This window comes from Lactuca serriola, chromosome 9 (assembly GCF_051521515.1).
Source record: "Lactuca serriola cultivar US96UC23 chromosome 9, Lser_US96UC23_V15, whole genome shotgun sequence".
NCBI lineage: Eukaryota > Viridiplantae > Streptophyta > Magnoliopsida > Asterales > Asteraceae > Lactuca > Lactuca serriola.
The window spans coordinates 80,845,843-80,865,750 of NC_136416.1; the positions used below are offsets into that span (position 1 = coordinate 80,845,843).

At 38.0% G+C, this 19,908-nt stretch overlaps 1 protein-coding gene across 1 annotated transcript; it reads right to left on the reverse strand.

Moving 5' to 3' along the window:
* Positions 1-13,345: 13,345 nt before the first annotated feature.
* Positions 13,346-15,518, reverse strand: LOC145075084 (alpha/beta-Hydrolases superfamily protein). The gene is made up of 6 exons (XM_079021395.1): positions 15,197-15,518; positions 14,569-15,055; positions 14,160-14,466; positions 13,963-14,061; positions 13,750-13,870; positions 13,346-13,633 (listed from the first exon to the last, which is right to left on the reverse strand). The coding sequence occupies exons 1-6, from the start codon at positions 15,378-15,380 to the stop codon at positions 13,419-13,421; spliced, it is 1,413 nt and encodes a 470-aa protein (XP_078877521.1). The 5' UTR covers positions 15,381-15,518; the 3' UTR covers positions 13,346-13,418.
* Between the last annotated feature and the right edge of the window lie 4,390 nt (positions 15,519-19,908).

The following is a 19,908-nucleotide window of genomic DNA, read 5'->3' on the forward strand; positions in this document are numbered from 1 at the left end:
ATTAAGTCATGTTTTGAGTGTTTGACCAGTTGCGAAGAGCTTTTTTGAAGAAAACAAAAGATATAGGTATTCTTAGGACTTATAAATTTGGGAATACTTCACAAAATCCAAATTCACAATATTTAAGACTCATATGATTGTATTGTATGTTATCTATGTGCAAAACTATATACAAAAATCATTGGATGTTGACCTAACAAGTTGCAGAATTTGACCTATATACAAACTTCAATTATTGACCCATCTGATTATAATCAACAAAGAATACCCAATATTGCATATAACGATCGAAAAAACTAAGATTTACAATGGTTAAAGAGTATACCTTCATTGGCACCCTTTTTAAGCTGCTTATAATTAGCGAGTTGTTGAACAAGATCCAATATCGACTCACTGAGAGACCAATTTGGCAATTCCTAGAAAAAAATCGAAAATTACATGATAGAGAATTTGTGTCGTCGTTGAAGTCGCAGAGGGGTGGTGACTAGAAAGTGGAAACGGAAGTAGTGGAGGTATGGGGATCTTCAATAGAGCGACGATGGTGGGTATAGGTGTAGGGTTTCAAAGTACTCCATGGATTATGGCAATGGGCCCCCTTGATGATGTGTAGGTTAAAAGCCCAAGATTTGTATTCTCCTTATAAATAGTCATGTATTATTCATAATTAGGGTTAAGAGTGAGGCAAAATGTAGTCGTCACGTTGTGAGGTTTCTTGTAGAGTTAGATTCTTATTCCTTGAAGTGTAATTTGTTCCTCATAATTGAATAAATCGAGTGATCATTCGACATATCTTCATATTTGTGTTTGTTCTTATTTTTTGCATCTTGTTCATCAAATCACGATTAGAGTTTTAATCCCAACAAGTGGTATTAGATCGGGTCTTTGAAGATCTATTGATTTTGGAAGTACCGGTTCTTGATTTGATGATTTTCTACACAAGTTTTTGAAGATTATTGGTGTTTTGGCGACTTGGAATCAAGCTTCAAGTTCAAGCTACTGTTCATAGAGATTTATGAAGTTTGTTACTATTCATCATGGTGATTTCGATCCAATTCTCTTTTTATTCTTAATTTGTTTTTGGATTTGATCTAGTTTCTTACCCTAAACCAAATCGTATTGCGCAAAGTTTTTTATCCGTATTCTTGATCTTATTACTTTGCATTCAGCTGATCCTGATTATTTCTTTTCACTGTTCATTCATTTTTTTTGCCCATAGATGTTGATATTGTTCATTGGTTTAGCCCACATATTTTTTTCTTTGAAATCGTTCTTCTGAATAACGCAAGTCGACTCATCTTGTATCTCGAAATCCTTTGCTCAATTAAGCGAGTCTTGAGTCGATTTATGCTCACTACTCTTATTTGAATTATTAATCGATTTCTATTCTTGAGTCAAAATTTCTAAAAAGTATCATTCTTAAAATCGATTTTGGTTTTGTTATTTGAGTATGTGGGTGTTTGGTAAAACTTTTTAAAATAGCTTATTAGCTTTTTAGCTTTTCAAAAAGCTAATAAGCTAAAAAAGTGATTGTGTAATTGAAAAACACTTTTTAAAACAGTTTTTTGGATAAGAAAAAGTAAAGCTTTCAAAAAGATGGAAAATCCTAGCTTTTTAAGCATTTTACTATTAAAAAGCTTTTTTTCTTATCCAAACACTTTTTAAAACTAGCTTTTCCTAAAAGTTATAAGCTAATAAGCACTTTTCTTAAAAATCACTTTTATGCTAAAAAAAAAAAAAGTTAACCCAAACATGCCCTAAGTCGATCTAATCTATCATGTTCCAAAATCGATTTTGTTTCTTGATTGTATTGATGTGAGAAGATAAATATGATTTAGAGATTCGATGTTTATTGAGTATTCTTATTGATGAACTGATTGTTTGAAGGATCGTGTAACACCCCGTTCTTCGAGTGTTCAATTATAAGTCCCTGAAGTTTAAGAGAAAGGTAATTCTGGTCCTTTTCGAGAAAGGAGTTTCATCCGAGAAGGTTTCGGGCGAGTGTATGTGTTAGAAGTATTGGGGCTTCTCGTTGCCTTCGCATGAATGTGAAGTTATTTGGGAGCGGGTTTAGATTAGAGGAGTTGAGGTGTTTTGAAGTTGAACGTTGTTCATAGCCCTCTGTGTAATGAGAAGGAGATGGTCCCATGCATGCATGGCATGCATGCATGAAGTTGGTTGAAAGGTGGCTGGGAATGCCCAGCGTAAGCTGGACGTATGCCCAGAGTAAGTGTATGAGTGATGCGCGTTGGCCGGGTGAGTACGCCCCGCGTACCAGGGAGGTATGCCCCGCGTACTCACAGGGATCCCAAACCCTATTTTTAGGGTCAGCCGCTATATAAGGAATAAGATGGTTCACCCCTCAGCCTCCTTACACTCATCTTCAACCTCAGAGAAACCCTAATCTTGTATTCCCTCCATATTTGAGTGTGTTTGACCTTGAGAAGCTTGTATTGGCAAAAGAAGGGCTTGAAGGAGAAAAGGGAAGTTGTCAAAGAAGAAGAAGAACGTGTGGAACTTGTGGATCTGAAGAAATACCACCCTTTGGAGCAGGTTTAAGGTATAAAGCTTCTTGCTTGACCTTCATATTGCATAGATCTATGTATTTTGAAATTTTGTTATCATTCTTGTCCCAAAAGTCTTCATCTTGTTGCATAGTCCGATTTGATCAAATGTATCTGTCCTTTCAGACCTTTGGAGAGGTCTTGAGTGATAAAAATGAGGTCCCAAGGGCTGTAGTTATTCTATGTATGAGTTATGTGGGTCTTAATGGATTAAGAGCTTAAGGACGTCCCCAGTGATAAAGCCTGAGACTTTATGATTTCTAATCATATTTGGCACATGGATCTATAGTTTGGGCTTAAGAGCTTAAGCCATTAAGCTGTAAGAAGGAGTTAATAGTTTTGGCAGTTACGCCCCGCGTAACTGTGTAGTACGCCCCACGTAACGGGCCGATGTTCCATTTCCCTTGCGAGTCATTGCTGTACGCGCCGCGTACCAAGGAGAGTACGCCCCGCGTACTCCTCCTGTGGACTTCCTTTTGGGCCTTTGTGTTGGGCCATTTGTGGGTTGTTGGTGTTTGGGCCAAGTTTGGAAATTATGAATAGAGTATTTTGGGTCCAATTAATATTATGAATATTGGATCTAGGCCCATTTGGTGAGGTGGGCCCAATTTGGTAAATTGGGCCAATGTTGGACTTTGTGTGAGATTGGGACTTTTGGTCTTGGCCTGATAAGTGGAAGTATGTTGACCTAATGCTTATGCTTGTTATGTTGGTTAGTTTGGGATTTGCGGTGAGTTGGTGGTTCGAGAGTCTGCTTCTTCGGTTCAGAGTGTCGGCAATCACGAGGTGAGTTATCATCACTATATCGACAGGGTCTACGGCACCAAGGCCGACCCTTTATCGGATGGAAATCCGGATAGTTGTCTGTTATGGTATTGCTTGATATGGGCCGGAAGGCATTACGATATGGGCCGAAAGGCATTATGATATGGGTCGGAAGGCATTATATATTATGTGGACCGGAAGGTCATGGCCTGGAAAGGCATATGTGCGTAAGTAGTATTTGGGCTGAGACGTAGGGTGAAGTTATGCTAGTGATTGGCTAGGTTGGTATCTTGGTTAGGGTAATGATATGCTATGTGATCTGTTGATCGATTTGCTGACTGTGAACTGTTATATGATTATATGTGATGTGCACGGTTGCTTGGTCTGGGGTTTGACCCGATATGCATGGCTGTTCTATGATCTGTTATGTTATGTAGGCATTTTATGTTATGGGCCGGAAGGCAATATGTTATGGGCCGGATGGCAATATGTTATGGGCCGGAAGGCGATATGTTATGGGCCGGAAGGCGATATGTTATGGGCCGGAAGGCAATATGTTATGGGCCGGAAGGCAATATGTTTTGGACCGGAAGGTCGTGGCCTGGAAGGGCGTATATGTGGTTGGTATTTTTGGGGTATCTCACTAAGCTTTCGGGCTTACAGTTGTGGTTTTATGTTTTCAGGTTCTCAGGAGACTGTGGCAAGGCAAAGGCTTGATCGTACCGTTCCTCGCGTTGGTGTTTTATGAAATGGACCTGGGAAATACTCTGTTGAATAATGTATTAAAACCTTTTTGTAACATCGGTATTAAAAAGGGTTGTTTCTGAAAAGTTTTAATTGTTTTGAAAATTTTGGTCGTTACAGATCGATAAAGAATGGATGAAGAACAATGAACTGAACTGGGTTCCGATTTTTATGGTCAAGATTGTAAAGGATGGTCTCACATGCGAATTTGTTCGGAAACGAATGCTTTATCGAAATGACTGTGATCTGTGTGTTTGATGTTCCGAACAGAATCCTTGTTCACCATTGATAGTTAATTTTGGAATTGAAGTGCAGGTATCAGAATCCATACTGGCATTTCGTTAGAAGAATCATTCAGAATCAGAAAAGAAATTGGGATTGGGGTCATTTGTGGGTCAACCTGATAGTCAAAATTAAAATTATGTATCTCATGGTACGAACGATCTTACCTGCGAACGATCATTTGGGATCGCACAGTAAATCTGGACCTGAATTCGGAATGAGCAGATGTTCTTGTGAGTCAATTGAAAAGTTAAATTGACTGTGATACGGGATGAACTATGAACGAACGCTTGCCTGCGAACTTTTGTTGACAGTGAGGGCAACGAACCTGTGATTGGATTTGTTTTTGGGGAGATTCGCTTTGGGTGTACAATCAACGAACTTGGAACGAACGGTGGCACTAAACTCGGATTCGGAGTCCCATAGACACGAATGACTGAAAACGAACCTTGTGCTTGGAGCGACAGTGCAAATCAGTCTTGGTTTGGATTTGTGTTCTTGTATTCAGGGGGTGTTTGGCTTAGCTTTTCACAGCCAAAAGTCCTTTTTGGAAAAGAAAAAAAAGCAAAAGATGTTTGGCAAAACTAGTTTTAAAAGCTACTTTTGAAGTTTTTACATAAGGAAAATGAACTTTTTGGAAAAGTCAGGAAATCCTGACTTCTTATAACTTTTCCAAAAAGTACTTTTGGGGTTTGAAAAGCTAAGCCAAACACCTTCTCATGATACGAAAGTGGGTGTTGATTTTAGAGGTTTCACGTTCGTTTGAGTCACTGTATTCGTTTATCAGATATTGGGGAAGAAGATAACAATGTTACATTTTTGGTCCCTATAACTCCAACGAATTGGCACTTTTGGTCCTTGTTATTTTCACAGTTTGGCATTTTTGGACCATTTCCAGATTTTGTTACAAATAAAGGGGAATATGGTGCATAATTATTAATTTTGTCCCCTGAATGTCTGAAAAGTGACAATTTCAGCCCATTTTTTGAAAAGTTTACAAATTTGAGGGCTGGTGAACAGTTTTGAGTTCTTTAATGCACATAGTTTTTTCGTGAATAGAAAATTAAGGATTCCATCAAGTCTTGGCGGTTCGGAAAGTCGTTTTTCGCAATGATGTCAAATTTTTTTAGTTATTTCGGATTTTAAACTTCATCGTTTATATCATTTTGTCGTGGGGGAGCATAGTAATTTTTTATCCATTCAAGATCATTCTCATGACCATTTGAAGGCTTTATAATCATGTTTTTGATTATAAATCGGGGGAGAATTTGGTATGGCTATTCGAAATTGGATTTGTGACTTTTCAAATTTGAAGATTTTTGATAAAGCTTGTGGTAGAATTATGAAGGTAGCTTTTACAGTAGTAGTTCTTCATCGAGCTTTTCTAAAGCTTTTACAGAGAAGTATCATTTACAGTAACAGTTCTTCATTGAGCTCTTCTAAGGACTTGTTATATCTCCGACTTCTAGTATTTTCTCGATTAAGTGGCATTACGAATCTTAAAATTTGGGTTGTTACATGATATTTTTTGATGGCTTATATCATTAGCTTATTTGAAGATCATTGTGACTTGGAGGGGGAGTTCTTCAAAGACCAGAAGTGATTCGGTTTCGTAATTCTGAAATGGGTTTTTATGGCGAGTTTGGCTTTCTTGAAAATCTTTGGGATTACATTAGAAAATGAAGTTCAAAGACATTACTTCAGTGCTTAGTTCATATATCCTACAACCCATTTTTGAAGACTATTGAAGAATCAAGATTTGTGGATTGCTTCAGATATTCCTCATCGCGAGATCATTTCTTATTTGCTAGATGCTTGCTTTGGAAGTTGAAGCATTGTCATCCATTCCATACTTTGAGGGGGAGATTGTAGGGTTTCAAAGTACTCCATTGATTATGGCAATGGGCCCCCTTGATGATGTGTAGGTTAAAAGCCTAAGACTTGTCTTTTCCCTATAAATAGTCATGTATTATTCATAATTAGGGTTAAGAGTGAGGCAAAATATTGTCGCCACGTTGTGAGGTTTCTTGCAGAGTAAGATTCTTATTCCTTAAAGTGTAATATCTTCTTCGTAATTGAATAGATCGTGTGATCATTCGACATATCTTCATATTTGTGTTTGTTCTTATTTTCCGCATCTTGTTCATCAAATCACAATTAGGGTTTTAATCCCAAAAATAGGGTTCTGTGTCGTTGCCTTGCTACGACATGGAGGATACAACCGACACCAACAAGTCGACGATTGGTGGTGGCCAGTGGAGGCGGTGACGGAGTGGTGGTGGAGTGGTGGCAATGTCGATTATTTGAGCACTGTTCGGGCATCGAATAATGATGGGATTAGTGGATGTAGCGAGATGATTGTGAGGGATGAGGCAGGCGGGGATGGAGATTGTGTCGATGTTGATTGTAGGGTTTTAAACTAAATTCCTTGATTAAAAGGAGATATTAAATGTTTTCGATATTTACTAAAATTAAATAAACTAAACATTACTATTATACCCTTTAAACAATTTGTTAATTATTTAATATTTGTTAGAAATTGATTGGTCCATATTCATTTCTACATCCACACAATAATTAGTAAGAATACTTGAACCTATCTCTCTCTCTCTCTCTCTCTCTCTCTCTATATATATATATATATATATATATATATATATATATATATATATATATATATATATATATATATGTAAAGATCAGATGAGACCATCTAAAGATTAAGAATCCTAAGAACCACCCTCTTTAAGCTTTTTTTTTTCTTTTTCAAATATTTTTATTTTTTAAAAGTTTTTATAAATGAAAAAATGGTAAAAGGGCATAATGGTCTTTTTTTAAAACACATTCCATAAGTTACGATCTATTAGTTTAGATCTAATGTTATTCTCTTACAATTTTTCAAAACACAAAATAATATCCTCTCATTTATTTCAACAGCCTCTTATGAATACCACCACCACTGATGGCAACCTCTCCACCACCGACGACCGGCCCACCACCGTCACTTTCCTTGTCCATTGTCTGTCGCATCCTCGTATCATCGGAGATAACACTTACATCTGTTGTCGAAATTGCAGATCTAGAACCTCCGATTTCTCGCCTCCACCGTTGATTCTGTGAATCCTCTCAGGTGACATCAAACCACCACCAGCAACGTCAACCTCCTTTGCTTCTATTTTACTTCATATCTCCGTGAACACCGTCAAACCACTTCATCAACTTCTACTTTTTCTCTCTAAACCATCGGAAAATGTCAGATCTAGATCTAAATCCAAGCCTTAGGAAGGGTTTAGGGCTCAAATGGCACCTTTATAGGGGTTTACGGCCTTGGGAGATCCTTGGCCGTAAACTCCTTTTGGTATTGCATCCTTGATGTTTTCAAGGTTCTAAGCATGAGTCTTAACTAGATATGAAGTGTAGGGAGGAGGACTTACGATATAGAAGCTTGAAATGGCCGATTTTGGCCAAGAACACTAGTGTGTGTTCTTGGTGAAACTTGAAGATCTATGAAAACATGATTTTTATGGATGAAAGAAGAATACTTACTAGTTTTGAAGATCTAAGGTGAAGATCGGGATGATAGTTGAGAGAGAATGAGGGAAAATTGGCCAAGGAAGGAAAGAAATGAAAGAAATGGCCAACACTTGAATATATAGGGTGAGTTTACGGCCCACATGGAGTTTACGGCCGTAAACTCCAGTGTGGTGGCCGTGAACTCATGGTCCTGGTGATTTAGGCTTGATCATTGTACTATAGCTTCAGCAGATAAACCCCAACACTTATCCCTTAAGTTTACTAGGCTCAGAACGCTCAAACAGACTCTAAATTGTGCTAAATGATAGCAGGAATGAGTCTGAAACTGAGTTGAGTTGACTGACCGAGCATTCAAAGCAATAGAAAATTTCGGGTTGTCACAGATATTATCCTAAGGGTCATCTCCTATATCATATTTACCTCTCATCTCCTTACATCTTATTTCCTTATATGTTTGTTCCTAAGAACTTTTCCTAAAGATCATCGCCTACATCGCATAAACAATACTAATTCGGGGATCACTCCCTCAATATGTGTCTAGTAAGGATTAGGGTATCATCGCATGATTATGCAGCCACAACATCGCCTGGACTCGTAAATCATAATAAGGGTTAGACTATCATCGCATGAATACGCAGCCACAACATCGTCTGGACTCGTAATTCATAATAAGGGTTAGACTATCATCGCATGAATACGCAGCCACAACATCGCTTGGACTCGTAATTCATTACCTATCTATCATCACCTAATTAACATCACCATTATATCCTCACCTATCTCTTATCACATTATTTCATCACACACCAACTATTTCATCCACCCATGTTCTAGCCAACATATTTGTAGATATAAATTACATATATAGTTTAAAACTATTTAAAAACTCGTATAAAACATTTATTCAACATCCATCTCAAGTAAACAAATAATGTATAAACACATAAAACGTATTTCATAGCAAATACTTCATATCTATGTGTTAGAAGAAAGTAACCACACACTCACTTGGTTAGACGATGCTCGGACAGCACTACAGCTCTAAGAGTAGTATTCTTCGGTGAAACCGGGATATCTTCACACACCGGACTTCTTGCAGGCAGAGCTTCTGCTCGAAAACTCTTTTCTTCTCGGGATCTTCAGGCTTTGGGACTTGCTTCAGGTCTCGGGATGATACCGGGGCTTCGGGGGTACTTCTTTGCACGTAAATCGAGGTAATATGGGTGAGAGAATGGTGAATTAGCAACCTTGGCCGGCTGCCCCTTCAAATCTATTTATAGGGCAAATTTCTCATCTTCCACGTCGTGGGCTTGGTCGTCACTGCATGCGTCATCGCAAGTTGGGTGTGGCAGACTCCAGGAGGCGTCAGAAAACATGCCACGTCGTGGGCACTGTTTCCACATCGTGGCCACTGACACAGCTTTGGAGTTCACGCCCGAACTTCAGAAAATCATAACTTTCGCATACGAAATCCGTTTTCGACGTTCTTTATATCGACACGTAGGTGAGAATATGCTCTACAACTCTCATTTAGAATCTGTTGGTTAATTTTGACTTCATTTTTAATATATTATAAATATATTACTTTTATATTATTTTTAGTAGGCCGGGAAAGGGAAAACTCCATTAGAAATTCATAACTTCTTCATCCGATGTCCGTTTTCGTCTGTCTTTTTACCGTTGGACTACTATCGACGAGATCTTCAATTATCGTTTAGATTGTTTCGGCTAAAAATCATTCGATCTCATATTCGAGTATTCGGGTTGCATACCGCTAAGTCGAAACTTCATAAAATCATAACTTCCTCATACGAAGTTAGATTTGGGCGTTCTTTTTATGCACGCTCTCGGCTTAACATATTCTACGACTTTCGTTTAGATCACTAAGGCTAGATATCGCTCTACCTTAAATTCATATTTTATGTCATTCAACGTCGTGTCGGTTCTATCGCGAAACTTCGACAGGTTATAACTTCTTCGTTATAACTCGGATTGCAATGTTCTTTATATACGGAATCCTTATAACATATACTACAACTTAGTTAAGATTATTCATTCTAAATAATATTCTGTTAAAAATTCATTTTTGACGTTTATCGTCTCTAAATTGACTAGCCCTGATCTACGGGCGTTACAGAAAGTCAGATGAACACTTGGGTTCCTTTTTATAACAGTGATGTTGAACATGATGAAGTACGTCTTTTTAGAGAAGGTGCTTTTTTAGGTGAAAAGCTTACAATAAAAAAATTAAACCTCATTCAGTGGGAGAGAGAGAGAGGCCCAACTTAATTAATTATTTTCTTTTTTATTTAAATTAAATAAAAAAACATAAAAAAAAATATATCAGAAAGGCATTACAGTCATTTCAGTTTAGCGATGGACCAAAATCACAAACAAACTACCTTAAAAAGACCATAAAACCAAAAAAATTGAGGCTTAGACTAAACCCAAAAAAAATACATATCACAGTAACCATTTTTACAGTTTTTTCCAAAAGAATGATAAAAATAAAGAAATATGAAATCAAAATGTCTTTTATGTGATCCACTTCGCAACCCAATAACGTTTTTTCAAAACTCAATATGATTTTTTCTCAACTCATTGATGATTTTAAGCCCATTTGATGAAATCATACAAGACATCTATGGAATGGTGACTATTTTGCTATTTGTCCATTAGGTTGGAGGGAATGGTGCCACCGAAACCTCGCCACATAAGCTTCATGTCTTTTTTTACCACACAAGTGTGGTTTCTTGCTACACTAAGGGAGTGGTGCCACACTTTTATTTTCCTTGTTATTTTTTGTTTTTTTAGCTATTTTACTTAAAACTTCTTTTTTAATAAAAAAAACATAATTTTTCATTACTTGAAAATAAAAAAAAAATAAAATAAAACATTACATTGAAAATTCAAAAAACATTACATTACATCACAAAAAAACCGAAGAAACACACACATGACATTAAAATAATTCTAGAAACTTAAAAAAAACACAAATAAAATAACTAAAGCAAACTACATAAAGTCGTTCTCCGAGAACTCGTCTTCGAAGTCATCCGGTGGATCCAAATTAAGGTTAATGTTTTAAACCTCGTAAATGTGTTCCACCAAGTCATTGTAAAGATTGTGAAATGTTTCAGTGCAATGTATCTCTGCTCTCATGTTCATATACTCTTCGCCACTAATTTCTATTGGTTGTGTCTCTGGTATGGTTTCTTCCTCGTCAAACACACATATCGCTCTTCCATCGTCTTCAATAATCATGTTATGTAATATGAGACATGTATACATGATTTCTTGAAGTATTTCCTCACCTAAATTAACTACTGGTTTTTTCAATATGAACCACCGTTTCTTCAAAGCTCCAAAAGCATGCTCAACATCCTTCCTAACTCGGAGCTCTCTTGAATTTTTTTCGTCTAGAACCATGTGGACACGTAAATGATTTAACAAACACAACATACTCAGGATAGATTCCATCGACCAGATAATAACCATACTTATATGGCGTTCCACGCACTTCAAAAGAAGAATCTGGTGCAGATCCATCGTATATGTTGTTAAATATAGGTGAACGATTAAGAACGTTGATGTCGTTAATCGAACCAGGAGAACCAAAAAAAGCATGTCAAATCCACAGATCTTGTGATGCAATTGCTTCAAGTACTACCGTTGGGTGACCATGATCACCTCGGGTAAATTGCCCATGATATGACATAGGTCAATTTTCCCATGCCCAATGGAGACAATCTAAGCTTCCTAGCATTCTAGGAAACCCATGCACACTAGCATGATGAGCTTGCAATTGCAAGATGTCATTACGTGTAGGCTTACGTAAATATTTAGGACCATAAAACCGAATCACAGTTTTGCAGAAATAGTGGAGACTGTCTCGTGCAGTCCTAGCAGACATCCTAAAACTTTCGTCTAACGCATCAGGCAGAATGTCATATGTTAACTGACGAAGTGTGTTTGCGCATTTTTGTAAGGGAGTGAAACCGGGTGTACCTCTAGCATCATAGCCTTGTTGAAAAAAACTGCACTCCCTTGTTACATCTTCAACTATACGTTCGTATAAACCTTTGAACATTCTAAAGCGCCTACGAAAATAATACATTGATAAGTGGCATTCTCTTGAAAATAGTCTTGTACCAAACGTTGGTTGGCTTCTTCACGATTTCTAAAAATATATCTTCGTGTTCTCCGTTGAGAACTTGCAGTTGCGTTATTGCATAAAGCATCGTATGTTTGTTCCGCCATTTGAGCACACGCTACAGTGACATAAAAAATAGTCTGAAATTCTTCAGAAGATGAAGAAGATGACATTTTTTTAGAGAGATTGGTAATTTTTTTAAAAAAAATTGAGAGAGAAGGGTTTTTATTGTTTGAAAATAAATGAAATGTTTGTGTATATATTGGAAAGAAAGAAAAAAAGAAAGAAAAAAAAATTAATGCACAAAGAGGACCGTTCAATGGTCAAAGATTCAACAACCAATCACGAGTCGCGGTCCTCTCGAGCCGTAGTGCGGCCAAAACCGTAGTCTGGGGGCAGTGTGCGTGGCTGAGGTGGCACAAACCGCGGCCACACCCTCTAGCCTTATTCGACTTTTTATTGGAAAACGGTAATTAAAATTAGTCTTATTAGTCTTTTTCTCTCTTATTTGTTATCGTACATAACTATCTAATTTATTTATCATAATAATGTATTAAGATGCACAAAAGAATTATATTATGTATTAAGACGCACAGAAGGTTGCAATAGCAACGATAAAGTCAAGAAGCACTCATTTTCTCCACAATTCAACATAAGCAAGTCCATGTGTGGCCAATGTGGGATTCTAACATGCCTCCTTAGACCGAGGCCCGATGAGATTAGAGTCGATGTGTTCATGCCAAGGTTCTAAATGGTGTGAGGCGCGGCGTGGCGGCAAGGTCAAGCCTCAAGCTTAACGAGCCATGGCGTTTTTGAAGGCGTGATGTAAGGCGGAGATTTTGTATTAATTTAAAATTATATTACCAAATAAATATAAAATTATATTAAATATAACTACTTTTTAGAAGTGTTAGATCAATAATTAGTAACAAAAATTTAACAAAAACCACAATACTTGTATCTCCGATTAGAAAAAAGACATGACAAAGAGCAAAAAACCGTGTCTCAAACGAAAAAACACGCGCCATAACACGCCATAACGCGCCATGGCGCGCCATATCACGCCTTGCCACGCGCCACGCCTAACAGCAACGTTATGAGGCTTTTCGTAACAGCGGAACCACGCCTCACGCCATGGCGTGCCTTTTAGAACACTGGTTCATACCAAATTAGTTAGATTGATAAAAGGTATGTCGTGTCCTTGATTTTCTTTCCAACATTTCCTTTTAGAAGACATGGTAGATTCCAACATATATTCGAGTGAATGAGACTTTGTTTAGCTGATACGAGACTCTAACAATATAAATAAATAAATAAATACACATCAATATAACGTCATTAAATAATAAAATCTAGCATATACATTTTATAAGTAAATTTTATATTGCTTGTTGCAATGGTTGTGATTCTATTCTACGAAAAGCAATTGTCAAGAAGTTATCAACAATTGTCAAAAACTCATGTGGCTTTTCCTCATGAGGCAAATGCCCACAATTCTTTATTACTTCAAGACGAGATCCGGGAATCGCTTGTGAAAGCCTCACCGCGTTCCAAGAAGGTACTAGACGGTCGCTATCACCCGTTATGATCAAAACTGTTTCAATAATAAATCATTAAGCCTTAATAATTTACATAAATTTATTTTATATTTAAGAAAAGAAAAATATAGAAAAAAACATCAAATGAAAAAGATAAGGAAAGTATTGAAACCTGGACATGATATTTCATTCAATCTTTCTGTTAACGGTGGAGTTGATTCAGACACTGAAGTATTAAGCATCTCTGCAGTGAATTCCACAAGAGCCCTATCCCAACCCTTTGTTCTCAATGGCTACAAAATAATCACAAATAAATCAAACACAAAATGCAAAATGTTTTTCTTTTTTTCTTTTTTGTTTTTTGGGGAAAAATAAACATGCTTACTCTTGTATAAGCCTCAAGAACACTGTCAGTAACTTTGCTTGCATCATACCAAGCATTTTTAATGGCAGATATCCCAAATTTGTCAATAACCATCCTTACCTAAAAAAAGTCAAACAAATCACATGGTCAAGGTCAACCATAAAGATTTGCAATTTAAGATGAGATTTAATGTGTTAGAGTAGTCTCATTCTCATTACCAACATTACTGCAATATGGGATCGAAGGAAAGCAGATAAAGCTTTCTTGTACAGGGAGTTGACCATATTGACCATTCCTTTGAACAGATTCAGTATGAATCTGGAGAAGTTTGAAACAATATTTAACAGATTGGAAAATGGAGTTTTGGGATTATCTGAATTTGAACTTTCTTGTTGGTTATTTGCTTTGACTTTCTTGGAGGAAGTTGATGGAGCTATAATTGCAGGGGCAACAAGAATCATTGCAGCAACACGTTCAGGCGCTTTAAAATATGTTTCAGCTGCTACAAGACAGCCAGCAGAATGACTGCATTTCATTGCCATTGTTAAAGTTAGGTGTTGTTTCTTTTTAACTTAATACGGAAAGTACAGCTTAATAGAGAAAGTCAAAGAAACTGTGTATAATTACCCGACAAGAATTGCTTTCTCAGAAGTCAGGAAGTCAATGAAATACAAAGTTGCAAGTATAGAGAATGCCATGGAATATGGATTAAGTGGCTTTGCATCTTTGCTAGAAGGTGTATGATTTGAAGGGTTATCTATTCTTGATGTCAACCCAAATGCTGGTCTATCAAATGATAAAACTTTTGATCCAGAAACCTTTGCTAAACGTTTCATAACTGTCTTCCAAGAGAACAAAGAGGCTCCAAATCCATGTAATAATATCAATGGGAACTTAAGTTTTTCCTTAAGGAGAGATGAATCAGAAGTTGCATCATCATGTAATGAGTCTTGTGATTCGGATTCTGGATCGCATATCTTATGGTGTAGTTGTAATCCTTCAAACTCGCAAAAACAACTGTCTGAATCAGCCAAAAGTTTGGGGTCCACTAATTCATCCTGGTCTATGCCAACTATTCTCCTTGCTTTCTTCTTCTGTGTTGTGGGAAATGGCTCTGGAAACGACTAATTTGTAATGGATTAATTAACATTATATCGATTTGAAGCAATTTACGTCTCCACGAAGTAAAGATATCCCTAATTTTCAAAATTTGAGCAAAAAACTCATTTATGGAGATTGAGGGAGCAGAAATTACCAGAATATTCAGCGCCGGAGCCAACGAATGAAGAAGATGCTGCAGTTATGATAGTTGAATGACGTTTTCTGTGAAGTCCGCACTGCAACGCCGATGGTTTCAGTTTAATTATCGGGAACTTTAGATGCGCCGGCTGGCCCGGGAACACGAGCTGATTATATAATACAGATACGCTCGCAATCATTGGGAACTGAATCTATTCTTCAAACGATATTGCATCAACAACCAAAATCAAGAGTCTGAGTACAATTCGGCGGGAACCTACCACCGATGCTGCTTCTTCTGCGTCCAAGATTTGGTTTATAAGGCCGTTTAGTACTCCACGGTATTCTTCGCCTAAATGACGTCGTTTTCATACTTGGACTTAATACCATAAAGCGCACAAAGTGCACAAAATCCAATTATCTACGGAAAAATCTTAAATTTTTTTTTTCAAAAGTTTCAATAAAATTGTAATTTTTTTTTAATAGAAAAGTCCTAATATTTTGGTGTTTTACCTAAATTAACGAATTTTTTTTTTTTTTTTTTTTTTTTTTTTTTTTTTTTTTTTTTTATATTTGAACAGCAAATGATGGATTATATGATTTTTTTCAATATATTGAGACTTTTCTGTTTAAAAAAAAAACCTTTAGAATTTATTGAAACTTTGAAAAAAATTTGAGATTTTTCTGTAAATAACCCCATAGAAGCCGGACTCGACGTGTGGGCGAACGGGTTATGACCATCACCAAGTCAATCAAGATAGACATACCGGCTACAATTCTTCAAACATATTGGGTTTTTATAGGTGTGCCTAAGCATTATATATTATATGGATAAGGCTAATAGATTGTTTGTTTTAATTTGTATAGAAAAGGTAACATTAGATGGTTTATTTGTACAATAATGTCCTAAGTAAAAGGCTTGGAAAGTTGGAATGGTTTTTGTATAAAAAAGTAATCGGAAGATGGTTTATTTGTATCGTAACAGCAAACATATGTTCAACTATTTGTGCATTATATTCTCACTTACTTGTGTTTTATTTATTTATACATTATAGAAATTAGAGTAAAATGATATATAAGTTAACCAACTACAATCACACTTAAACAAATTAAAACAAATGAAAAACCAAAAATAAAATTTCCCGAAACAAGCCCGACTTTTAGGCCCAAGGGAAACCCAGGCAAATATTGTGGGTTTTTATCTAGGGGTGAGCATGGTGCAGTTTGGTGCGGTTTTAGGGCCAAACCGAACCGCAAACCACAATGTGCGGTTTTTGAATTCTAAAAACCGTTGGGTGAAGTTTTTCAATGGTTCGGTTTTGCGGTTTTCGAATGCGGTTTCAGTTTGTACCGGTTCGGTGTCAGTTTTAAACTGAATCAAACATATGGTGCGATTTTTTATGTTCATCGGTACGATTTTTTTTATTGTGGTGTTCATGTGAAAATTTATTATTGTATGACATGGTATCATTTCGTTTCTTCACATTTAGAAGCTGTAATTTTGAGTATTTTATGTTGTTTACTTGATCACTTCATGTTGTTTACCAGATCAACCCGATACCGCTCACTGAATAACTGAAGGGTACAATCTCGATAAATCCTCACAACCCTGATCGTCCTATCATCAGCAATCTCCACATCAAGAGGACGATCCAGCTCGCTAGGAGCTCCAACAAATCTTTTGCTAAGCGCAAGCAATACAAAAGATCGTGTAGCCCCCGAATCAAACAATACCAAAGCAGAGATACCGCTCACAAGGAACGATCCTAAAATAAAACACATAAACACAAGCAACAATTAACTATGGATAAAGAGATAAGGAGAAGATACATACCCGACACAACATCAGGAGCTGCACGCGCCTCCTCTACGGTCAGCTGGAATGCCCTGCTCTTCGCCGTTGGCGCATCTTCCCGACCTAGACGTCTGTCAGTATTCCTCAATGTCGCAAAAGCAGGAGCTGATACTGGTCCTGCTGCAGCCAAACTTAGACATTGGGCCCTCTTGCGGCACCTCTGATTGCATTGAAAGCAAATTAGATCAGATATCGGGGTGATGGTGGTGGTAGCAATACAATCCCTGCTGACATGACCAGTCCGACCGCACTTGAAGCAACCAAAACCACCCACCCTGCACGTCCCCTCGTGCGACCTGCTGCACTTGCCGCAACGGCCTCGACCTTGTTGGCCCTTCCCTCTCGAATCCGCCACCTTGGGCCTCTTGCCTGAAATCTCAACATTGGACACATAATTTGGCTTCCTTTTCCTTTCCATCTCCAGATCAATCCCCCTCTCTCTAGCCCTCGCTATCATATCCTCCAATGTCTTGCAGGTGGATCGGCTCACAAACTGCTGAATATCGCTCCTTAGCATCTCATGGTATCGGGCCTTCTTCATCTCCTCATCCACCACATACCACGGAACTAGAAGTGCCCTCTCCTGGAACATAGCGGTGATCTCAGTCACCGTCTCAGTAGTCTGGTGGAGATCCTGGAACTCTCACGTTAGCTATTGAACCTCGATCACTAACGCAAACTCAACTCAGAACCTGGTCGAGAAATCACTCCAAATCATCGAATCAATAACATCATCTCCTATAGCATGCCCTACCTCCTCCCACCAATCATGAGCCCTGTCTTTCAGGAGGTAGGAAGTGAGTCTGACCTTGTCCCCCTCAGGGAAATGACTGGTACGAAAAGCGTTGGCAACATCTGCCAACCATATGCTGCTTGCAATGGGATCCTAAGCCCCATGATAGTCTAATGCTCCACATACCCGAAACTCCCTGAAGGTCAGGGAGCACGCCTCGATCAATGATACCATCTCAACGCGAAGGGCGCTCAACCTCTCATCAAGAATCTCCAGAATACCCTCCTTAACTGTACCAAAAATCACAGGAGTCTGATCAAGGATACTACACGTAATCTCAGACGAGATAAACTCCCTCGTCTGGTCATCAAGCTGCCCGGCTCCAAAACCTGAGCCTGAACCCTCTCCGACACTAGAACTGCCTACTGGCCTACCTCACAATACCACCATACTGAAAGTAGACCATAAAACTATCAGAATAAGCATCAAAACATGCATCGGGGAAAACATAACTACACAAGCTCCCTAGCTTCATTGCAGCTCTCCTTGAATCGAGTACGGATCCTCTGCTTCCAGTAGTACGGGCCCATACTCCCTTCCACATCTATCCTTACTTTCCTCAAGAAGTTCCTTAACTCATCCAAGTCACCCTAAACCGATAATTTCCTCATAGATAAGGCTTCTAACACTAAATCTCATCCCAGGCTTTCCTAGGGAAAACTTCACACCACTATCTGCCATCAGCTGCAGAGGGAACTCATACTAACCTTCTCTAACTAGCTCACGAATACAATTACATGTTATAAAGACTATATAGTTCTTCGAATGAGCGGTCTCTCCCTACAATGGTTGAGCTCAAACAAGAGCTGCGCAATAGATCTAAACCTAACCATCTGAAATTATTTAGTTTTCATAATATGTAGCTTAGCATATTCGCTTATTAACTAGCTGATATTAGTAGAAACTCCTAAAAGCACAAAGCAAGCAACATTCAAGCATCATGTAATCAGAACTGAGCATAACCTAATCAGACCATCATATCATTGACCGATCAGTACTAGCATGCAAATCTATAAGCTCATATAATAGGTATACAAAGGCATCTCTCCCATATCCTTAGCCCTAATCTAGCATGTGATTCACAATTTCACAATTCATATCATAAATAAACATGTATGGGTATTTTGGGATGACTTACTTGAGCTCGGCTAAACGCACCACACCCTTTTCTCTTTTAGAAATCCTTTTTATAAAAATGTTTTTCTTTTGAAAATTCTACCAAATCCTTAGTTTGAGTTCAGACACACTCGAGAGTGTGCTTGAATCCCTCAAACCAAGGCTCTGATACCAACTTGAAACATCCGAAATGTGGTCACATAAATTTTGTTTTTTTAATAATAGATAAAACAATAATTCCAATATCATCCAATCATCTCAAATAAATCCAATGTATCAATTATCATAAAATCAGAGTAAAACATCATGTGCGGAATCCAAATGGTGTGTGCGATGCAGTGATCTCGAGCTCTTTCTCTTTGAACCAGAAGTACCTGAAACATAAACTAAAAACTGTAAGCACCAAGCTTAGTGAGTTTCCCTAAAATACCACATACCATACATATCATGCAATAATGAGATACGGGCCCCGCCCACACTCGAATAATAGTGAGATACGGGCCCCACCCACACTCGGATAACGGGCCCTGCCGAATGAGATACGAGCCCCGCCTACACTCGGATGATAGTGAGATACGGGCCTGCAACGCCCCGAATCCTAGGTATTAATTTTTACAACTTTATTTTCGTATTGGAAGGTCTACTCAACGAGTTGATGCCCTGACTCGTCGAGTAGGAACTTTTGGGGCCACGTGTTTTAAATGACCAACTCTTCGAGTTGGGGACATGACTCGACGAGTTGGAGCTGGAGAATGAAACCCTAATTTTTGGGGTTTTGCACCCTATTTAAAGGGTCATTAACCTCCCTTAGCCTCCCTTACAACCCCTTGTGAGTCCAGAAACCCTAAATCATGTTTTCTCTCCATATTTGTGTGTTTTAAGCTTGAAAGGTGGATCTTGGTGAGAGGAGCTTGAATATCAAGAAGTTTGACTCAAGAAACGTGTGAGGATCGGAAGTCTACCC

Excerpts from the sequence above, each read along its gene's own strand:
- LOC145075084 (XM_079021395.1), bottom strand. The coding sequence starts at position 15,380 with ATGATTGCGAGCGTATCTGTATTATATAATCAGCTCGTGTTCCCGGGC. Across the intron at positions 14,467-14,568 it reads GAGAAAGCAATTCTTGTCGG|TCATTCTGCTGGCTGTCTTG; the intron begins GTAATTATACAC and ends AATGAAATGCAG. Across the intron at positions 13,871-13,962 it reads TTCTTGAGGCTTATACAAGA|CCATTGAGAACAAAGGGTTG; the intron begins GTAAGCATGTTT and ends ATTATTTTGTAG.